Source organism: Chaetodon auriga, chromosome 7 (assembly GCF_051107435.1).
Source record: "Chaetodon auriga isolate fChaAug3 chromosome 7, fChaAug3.hap1, whole genome shotgun sequence".
Taxonomy (NCBI): Eukaryota; Metazoa; Chordata; class Actinopteri; order Chaetodontiformes; family Chaetodontidae; genus Chaetodon; species Chaetodon auriga.
In genome coordinates this window covers 14437560-14447500 of record NC_135080.1, presented here as the reverse complement: position 1 = coordinate 14447500, position 9941 = coordinate 14437560, and the positions used below count along the sequence as shown (strand labels likewise).

The 9941-nt window shown below is 41.8% G+C and overlaps 1 protein-coding gene across 5 annotated transcripts in view; it reads left to right on the top strand.

The window, feature by feature from the left end:
- gria4a (glutamate receptor, ionotropic, AMPA 4a) overlaps positions 1 to 9941 on the top strand; it is a 105164-nt gene that overhangs the window by 76402 nt on the left and 18821 nt on the right. For all 5 annotated transcript variants that reach the window (XR_013077354.1, XM_076734204.1, XM_076734202.1 and 2 more), the window contains exon 14: positions 5722 to 5920. Coding sequence is in view for 4 of the 5 variants with exons in the window: in XM_076734204.1 (XP_076590319.1) it covers positions 5722 to 5920 (199 nt within the window). In the remaining variant the exon portion in view is untranslated. The remainder of the gene's footprint in view (positions 1 to 5721; positions 5921 to 9941) is intronic.

The following is a 9941-nucleotide window of genomic DNA, read 5'->3' as shown; positions in this document are numbered from 1 at the left end:
TAACTACAGTGGAGCGCTGAGGCTTACTGACTAATTAATGATTAGTCTCAAGGTCACTGATTAGAAGCCAGTCGCACTGACTGACTGCCTTCATGAATTTCACCAGTAATAGCTTATAAATCTTGTGAATAATCTTCTCTCTCTCCGGGTGTGTCATATCTTTCCTGCTTCACTTTTATGATCGCTGTTATTATTTTATTTCATTATGCCTTTCATTATCTGCCTGCTGCACCTAATCTTCAATATATTAATCTGATTTTCTTTCATGTGTGGCTGTTTGCCTTCACGCCCTTAATTCTGCCTCCATCCACTGTGGAGTCTCACTGCCTGTCTAAACCACTCAGCCGATTCAGTTCCCGTCACACCTGTAGCCCATGTGTGAGGAAGATGAAAGAGAAGAAAGACGAGAGGAAGAAAAGGACATTTGTCTGTATTTGTATCTGTGTTTTTTCTTTCAGTCCGTGATGACTGAACACTCACATTCCACTTTCCCAACACATCGAACTCTCAGACTCAACATATGCAAACACGTCTGTCACCATCACTTGATGAAACACGTCTTGTTTGCTCCCCAATCGGATAACAGCAAAAAGTATTGCATTTCCCCTGTCAGCATGTCTTAACAAACAAGGAAATGAGTTTTTAACAAGCTGACAATTTGCATAATCAAATGGAAAGCATGTCACCCGTGATGTCTGGTGTGTCCACAGTAATTTGAAGTTTTGATTTCATAATGTTTCTTGGAACAAGAGGAACATAAAAAAAAAGCAGCTGATATCTTTCATGTATTGTTTATCTTTCTGCAAATTTACAAAACATATAATGATTTGTGCTGTTAAATCAGAAAATTAAGATGTCATTGCACAGGATCAAAATCTTCTTCAAACAGTAGTCAGGCGCCTACAGTATATGTACACTGAAACAGTTTTTGCTTGCAGTAATCATTTCTCCTGTTCATCTTGGCCCTAAAGAGATCCCCCCCCCCCTTTCTTCTGTGTAAAAATATATGCCAAAGTTTATCTGAAGCCAGCATCAGGCTTCTACAGTCTGTGTTAGAAAAAGCAACTGGGCATCTTCCAAATTTACTCTTTTTAGTACTAAATTTCTGTCCTTCTTTGTGTGACTGTCGCTCCAAAGCACAGAAACACGGTCTGTGGAAACAAACAGACTCTAACTTTGGAAGGTACTCACTTGATTGCACTGTCGAAGCCAGAAAGAACAGGAGGAACAAGCGAAAACTGTTTCACAGGCCATATGGGCAAGCAACCACTCAGCAAAAAACTGTTTAAGTTGCCAGAATGTACATTATTTTCAAAGTCTAATACATATTTAAACTGGCTGTATGTACACGAAAACTGATGCATACACAGTGAAAACATACTTGTGGACAACAACTACGCAGCACTGGCTCAGTCGTTGTTATTGGCGTGTCTGGCATCAGTGTGTATGTGTCAGCATCAGCCTACTTAATGCTTTTATGTGTTTGCGCATAGTCATGTGTTTGTGTGTGTGTGTTTGTGTGCTGTTGTTATGGCAATTGTATTAACAGGTTTTTCTGCCAAGATGGTTGTGATTACTGTCACATTTGTAAGCAGCCAAAGAGGAAATAAGCTGATGATTGAACTGCAGGAAGCATCGCTGTCTTCGATTAGTCCTTATGAGAGTGAAGGTGAAACACATGCAAGACCGTACACACATGCAGCTTAAAACTACACTTTGTTCTGTGAGATGAGCAAATTCAGAAGCATTGGAGGAGAGGAAACTGCATAGCTCTGAATGGTGTGTGTGTGTGTGTGTGTGTGTGTGAGAGAGAGAGAGAGAGAGAGAGAGAGAGAGAGAGAGAGAGAGAGAGAGAGGAACAGCATGCCATTAATCTTTCACACGGAGGATTGGGGAGGCAATCTGTTGGCCATCATAGATGATACATGGCCCGCTATAGAATGATTCGCCTGTTGCATACCAACACGCACACGACACAATGGCACGCATAGGCGACACGCACATTCACGCTGCCTCAAACACACTCACGCTGACGTGTCACATAAAGAGTCAAGGACGTCACTCCCGAAGCTCACCCATGTGAAATACACTCGAGCAGCAATGAAATACGTGTGTACTTATGAACATGCGCACACTTGTACATGACCTCATCTCATTCAGTCATGCTCCACTGACCGACCTCCTGTAGGTAAACATGTTCTCCAGTCATATCCTTCATGATAATATTGGGATGATTTTTTTTTAATATGGTATGAACATTATCGTGATAATGACAGTTTTGCTACTGCGACAAACTGCAGTAATATGTAAGACGTGCAGGAAGCCTGTAACAACAAAAGGGGCCAATGCAAACAAACCTACTTCACCACCTCAAGCAGAAGCACCCAGTGGAGTGTGAGGAGAGCCAAAAATCCCACCAGGAGATCTCAACAGCTGTTGTGAGCTCAAATCCAAAGATATTTTTTGATATTCCGTCATATCTTCAGGAATATTATTGCAGAAATAATCTGAAATATCATGATATAGGGCCATATCACCAACTTCGATTCAAGGCCAAACACTGGTGAATACCCCCATCATTCATTCTCCCTGTTGGATGGTTGACTTTCAAACCTTTGAACGTGCAAAACCATTTTAGATGTTCTGTCTTACATTACAAGCTCCTATCTGCCACAGAACAATACAGCATCCCCTCACGACTGGCTTTGTTTACACTGTGTTTTACTCAATCGGCATCAGTTTTTACTCTGAAACCTTTACCTGAGTTGAAGTTGACAGGATAGGAGGAGTGAAGATTTAGTTTTGACTCTTGGTTCATTTTTCAACCTTGTGGGGGGGGGGGGTGATTTATTTCAGGTAACTGCATGAGTCTAATGTAATCTTGTCACTATCCTAAATAAATTAGAGATAAAAATGCGCTGTATGCATTCACCTGCTGCAGGTAAATTGGTGGAGCTGGGCAATTAATATGTCAAGCAAATAACCTTCCACAAAATACAGCCAGGAAAGCAGTTTGGTGTTGACGAGCGCAGCACTCCTTCAGTCTGGAATGACAACGCTAACACGAAACAAGAGCACTCCAATCAGCTGAAGAACAACTTAACAGGCTGTGTATACATGCACTAAAGAATTCAGATTATTCATAATGCCATTTATGTAACTATATGTAAATTATAAGTCTGGTGTGTTTGTAAGAGCCAAAGAACTCTTTGTCAAACTGTCTGATTGCACAAAGGAGAAGTTCGCCTTCAGGCCTGGCTGCCAGTAAGTCATGTGATGTAAAGAGTGTCGGGTGAGTGGGTGAAACCCAGAAATTTCACTCTGGAGGCTGAGGTTTGTGTCCTGTGTGAGTTAATGTTAACTTACAATTTTCAGACTGAGCTGACTTATTATTTTAAGGTTTTAGGATGGAAAAGCTGCTTAATGCACACTGTGTACATACATTTTAGGACAGTTCTAAGAAACATAATGTTTTGACATCGCTCGGACTTACAGGAGGGATGTCGAGCTGACGTCAAGGTAATGTCCCAGACGTCAGCACAACTTTCATTTGGAGCTATTTTTGACCCATAACAGGACGTCTCAAATGGACATTCAAAGAACAACCATGCATACTGCTAATGGAAGCTAAATGGGGGGATTAAAGTAAAGCGTCACCAGACTTGACACAAAACACATGAACACACAGCTTGTCTTCACCTTTGCTCACTGAACTAGCAGCCAAACAAACATCTTCCTGTTTGCACTCTTGTCATCCTCTTTGCCGTGTTTTTATTCCCCCTTCCCTTCCTCTTTGTGTGTCCACTCAAATCACGCGTCACTTCATCAGGTCAGATTAAAATGCCGCCACAGTTCATTTACCAGCTAACCAATCACATCACACGCTCCTGTTGGCCTCTGTATCAGACCCCGTAGAACCTGTGAAAACGAGTTTCTAAATATGTATCAGCCACGCTCCTCTTCCTCTTTCTCCTTCACATGATCATCATCATCATCATTGTGTTTGTTATTCTGAGCAAGAAGACAAGCTTCAGTGGCATATTGTCATTACAATTACTGTTTTATGCCATTATCGAATCATCATAGTCACTGCCTGCGTTTACATCAACAGCGGCGACAATGTTTTAATATCATCTTGTCAAATCAATGCTTTCAGTAAGCATTTTTGTGCCTGGACCTCTGTTGTCCATCGCTTTTGATAAACATACAAAACTGTTTCTTTCTAATCATCATCTCAGTCAATCAAGTCTGTGCTTGAAAAAAAAAAAAAAAAACGTTTCCACTGTCTCCTAATAAGTGTAAAACAAAACCTGGCAATTCTCCCTCAGGAGAATCCATCATAGTAGACGCCAGGTTCTTTAACTCAGGCAAACAGATCAATGCGTCAAGGACACATGCTGTCAATTCACGTGTGTGTGTGTGTGTGTGTGTGTGTGTGTGTGTGTGTGTGTGTGTGTGTGAGTGCGCATGTGTGCACAAGGATTAGGAGGTGTGCCGGCTTTTGAGCAGCAGCAGAATGCGGCGTTGCTCCAAAAGGTGACAATTTATGCCGAGTCAGGCATCATTGCGCTTCTCAGCTCCTCTCACCCCTCGTTTCTCTCTGCAGCACGCACTCCTGAAGACCCAGCCCACCCTCAAAATAACTCTTATATCACTGCTTTCACATGAGAGTAGGGGTATCACCAAACAGCTACCTGTCCAAGAATTGCGACTGCTTGTAAGAGTGCACCAACCCAAATTTGTCACTATTTTTATAATGACAATGGATCAAAGTTAAATGATTCAAATGAACACATTCTCAAATCACCGATTGACTGAGGAACAGAAATAACATTTCTGGGAAATTTCACCTTGAACTACACCTTTTGGGGGATTTTCTGAGGTTATTCTAGATAAGACCTGACAGGGAAATGTTCCTCCTTATTCTCTGTGATTGTGGTGGGTTTATGATGTTTTTATCTGCTTTAAAGAAAATGGAGGAAGTGTAAGCATGTATTTCACCCAGTGCCCTCCTTCACTCACTCTTCTAAAACATGGATATTTTATGTTTATGTTTGCGCCCATTATAATTTCAAGGTCTTTTATTGACCACTTCAAACAAAACTTCACATTAAGCTACCTTCTCTCATCTTTCCCTCCTCTCCCGCTCATGGCTCTTGCCCGCTCTCTTCCCCTTTACTCGGTGGAAACAAGTTCATGCAAACAAAATGAATTGCCACTTACTTTGATGCTTCTGCTCACAATTTGTAGTTAAAGAGCGTAAACATGGAGAAAGAGAAAAGGGAGCGATGAGGACCAGAGATGGAGGAGCGCCCAGATTACAATCAGTTTCATGTTGACTTTGTTATTGTTAGCGCTGAATTGGTTCGGGGGTCGAAAGACAATTACTTTGGCGGTACTGTCATTTTCACAGTCATGCACACAGCGGTGTGGGAAAAAAACGGCAGCGTGTGGTTTTGCATATCTCTAAGGACCTAACCTTAATTATATTTCCTTCTCTTTTTTCTTTCTGTCTTTCTTTTATGTTCTTTTTATCCCGTTAACCTTCACCCTCGCTTTTTCCGTCATCATCTTCTCCTTGTCCTTCTGCTAATTTCTCATCTACAATTCTTTTCCTTCGTCTCTTTATGCTTGCTATCTCTTCCCTCTTTCCACCTCCTTCTCCACACTCTCATCTTCCTTGTTTTCTCCCTACCTCTCCTCCATCTGTCTTCTCTCCAGGTCTCTGTCTGGGCGTATTGTCGGAGGTGTGTGGTGGTTCTTCACCCTTATCATCATCTCCTCTTACACAGCCAACCTGGCTGCTTTCCTCACTGTGGAGAGGATGGTGTCACCCATAGAGAGTGCAGAGGACTTGGCCAAACAGACAGAGATAGCCTATGGGACACTGGACTCCGGCTCTACTAAGGAGTTCTTCAGGGTATGGACTCGACACACTCTGTTCATTTGTTTAATTCCTTCTGAGGTTTCAGGCTTTCATTGTGTGAAGTCAAGTTCATTTGTCACTGAGCTCAGGCTGCAGAAAGCCATAAAGATTCAGACGATGTGGGAGAATTTTCACCCAGCTGTTAATACTGTCATTAAAAACTCAGCCAGCACAATCAGCTGTGTTCATACAGACAGAACCTCATTTGAAATTTTAGTCAAAATCTTGACTAAAATCAGGTCATGATCATTTACAGAGAAATATACATACAATTATCGAGATTACATCTAGACTGTTTAACACAAAATTTAAAGGTACCTTGCAACACACTTTCTTGCCAATGGTTCTCACTATTCCACTTGTTGCTGACAGTAATGAAACGCAGCCAAAGGTGAAGAAGAAGAAAACTGCAAGCTAGTAAACATGGATGTAAACAATGCAGGTTTCAAATCCGTGAAAATGCAAATGTTTCATGAGTGCATTCAACACATTTACTGTGTGTTTCGGTGAGAAACCCTGAATGTAGACATTTGTGTGTGTGTGTGTGTGTGTGTGTGTGTGTGTAAGAAAACTCCAACAGGCACTTTTAAGCAACACATCATGATTTTCATATTTCATGTGTTTTTTTTCTTTTTTTTGTCTAAATTGCCATTATATAAATGTGACGGTGTCCCTTGGAGGTGAAAGATGTCATTCTACTATGCTCTGCAGCATTTCTCACCTCCACTCCTTCCATTATTGCATTATTGCTTACTTGTGACATAATATAGAAGAGTGGCACAGTGGCAGCACAATAGGAAGTTAGATAATGTAAAAAGATCACGACTTTGAATACGTAAAAATGAGGGGAAGGAAATATGAGGGAGGTGTTGTCTGCTTTATTGAAACCACACAAAAGCCAAGCAGCAGAAATCAGCTCTGACTGTAGGTGGGACAAGGACGAGTGACTAATGACAGCATAAACCGATTTACAATAGTCCAGGTGGGAGGAGAAGAATGAATGGATGACTTTCTCCTGATCTTGAATTGAGGAGGCTTAAATTTTGGAAGTGACGCTAAGCTGAAATGTCTGGCTTTTACTTTTCTGCTAATTTGTGTATTAAACTTGATGGCTTCATCAAAGTTCACACCAAGGCTTTGGTGGAAGATACTGAGTCTCAGGAAGAAAAAAAGGCAAGTGTGGGATTTTATACCTTTTGATTAAAATTCTCAAACTTAATTACAGTGAGACAATGTTTAATCACTCCCCTACCCCTTCAAATAAAGCAGTAATAATAGGAATAATCATAATAATAAATAATAAAGTGCAGTGAAGACATGGTGGACAGAGCTGGAGAAATATATACTACAGGGGGCTGTTACTGTAAAACAGTAAGATGGAAATTATGGCAGAGTGGAGTGAAGTGGCCCAGGGGAGACCTGTAGTGGCTTCACCCATTGACCTTTTCATTCAAGTGGAATGCAATTACATAAGTACTCATAAACACACACAAACGTAGACACACAAATGCACACAATGCTAATGAAGACAGAATTTTTCTGCAGACACACCAGTGTCATCACATGCACATAAACAAATCTGCTCTGTCACATGGTCATGCTCTGCAGGGAGGCTCAGAATTGTGTGTGCTCATGCAATGTGTGTGTTTGTGTGTGTGTGTGTGTGTGTGTGTGTGTGTGTGTGTGTGTCTATATATATATAATTTACAGTTCTGCTTTGTAAAGATGTGGGCACTAGTGTGTGTATTTGGAGATGTGGAGGAGGGGAGGTGGAGGTTGGAGCAGACAGTTTGTGCTTCTGTGAGCGGCTCTGGCATCATCAACATAACGAGCGGGCTGAAATCTGTGGAGGGTGAAAAAGCAATTTACTCTCCCACAGCTGAGGGGGATTCGCCACCACCATTAATTATCTGCGTGTGTGTGTAGGTGTCTTTGTATGAGCATGTGTGCAAGCATGCATGTATGCATATTCAGCCACATATGTAGAAGTGTGCACTATATGTGCACGTGAGCGTGTGTGAGGCTTCTCCCGCAGAGCAGATTTGTGTACATATGCATATTTAAACGTGTTTTCCGTAGTGTGGATGCCTGAAGGTGACTTGCGCCATCCATTTCCTCCTTCACACCCTCACTTATTGTTAAAGAATCTGGAAAGAGTCTCACCCTATTGTCACACATCCATCCCTCCAAGGCCAGACGCTGCTTTAGACATGCACAGTCATCATCATCACTGTCTTCTCCCTGTCTCACTCTTATTCTCTCCAAAAAACACACACAGGCAGATGCAAATGCATATACAGAGTGCACACAAGCACACACAACTTTTACTACCACCAGACACCAGAATACGTGGATGGAAAAATGTGAAAAATAAGTGACAGATGGATGCAGGAATAGATGGATGGATGGATTAAAGTTGAAGAATGAGGCTGGAGTTGTGAAGAAGTGGTGAGATGGGTATTCTTGTTATCTATGATGGACTTTGGTAGAGAGTGTGAGAAATAAAAAGAGAACGACTGGAGAGAGAGAGAGAGAGAGAGAGAGAGAGAGAGAGAGAGAGAGAGGGTAGGCTGGAGAGAGAAGAGGGACTTGCCGGTCCTCTTGGATGTGAGTGACATTATTATGGGATAGGTGTCCGTCACGCACTAGTAACATACTCACACACACATACACACCTTCTCCCCGGGCGAAGGTTTCGGTGGCTGAGGCCGTGGCTAGTCGCTTGCAGAGCGACAGAATAACACTTTATCACCGGGAGAGAAAGAGAAGAAAGAAACAGGACGCTTGTGGAGGATGACAGTTTGACTCCTCTGCTTGTTATTTTCACCCTTGAGTACACACAGTCCACACACACACACACGAAAAATTCACACATACACATATAGACTGGTGCACAAACCTGCACGTACACACAGTGACACACACATACACGCGCATGTGCATAGTGCATTCACAATATAATACAATCTGTTGCATCATGCCTGACAGATGTCCTCTGAAAAGCTCTTCTGTTACAGCAGGTGACTGAATTCATAATGACACAAGCGTATCAGTGCGCCACTATTCCAGTTATAAACTCATTTAAAGTAAGATTGATGCTTGACTTGTCAAGGGAGATGTAGTGTAACATTTTAAATGTGGTTATAAATGTCATTACATGCCAGAGGATCAAAATGGAAGATGGAAGACTCAGCGGCGTAAATTCATTCAGGGACTGTAAGAGTGAAAATCAGCTGTTTGTTCTACTTCATAAGAAACTGGAGCAATAAAGGAAATGCAGTAAAAACATATAAACAAAAACACATCGTCGTAATACACTTTTTACAAGTCCTATCTCAGGACTGTGTTGCTGTTTCCGTTGTAGACGCACGGAAAAAAAAAAAACATTTGTGCCTAATCAGTAAACACCTCTGAGTGTCATTGTGTCAAGTTAATGAATAGCGCACATTGTTTCACCCCCTCACCCCTCATATTTACATCTCACATTCACCCTGTTGTCAGTAAGAATGGCATGCTGATTTGAATGATCAAATCTGTGCTTAGAGGAGCTGCTTTAGCCATCAGTGAGGTGCGAATGGCCGTCCAAAAGTAGACACAGAGCATGAATATGTTGACAATGACATGCCATTCTTCAATGATGAGGCTGGGGGTCAAAGTATCCCCCGAAAAGCGGACATTGTGTTAGTTCCTTTCTCATTACTTTCAAGTTTCCTGCAGCCTCAGTCAATTCATTCCCAATGAAGACAGACATTTGAACAGGTCACATAAATGTGTTTTTTAAGGTCTTGATAATGTACTGAAACAGCCTGGCTCAAATAGTCAAATTGAACAAATACCCTCAAATGTCACTCTTTGTTCTTTGCATGTGAGCCTTTGCTCATGCACACTGTTCTTCCTTGTCAACACCTTTGATAGTCTCCCCTGGCTCGACTATGAAACCCATTATCTGTGAGAAAATCTGGCCTCATATGCAAGCATAATTATGCCTATTCATTCCTAATGAACCTCTGCTCTC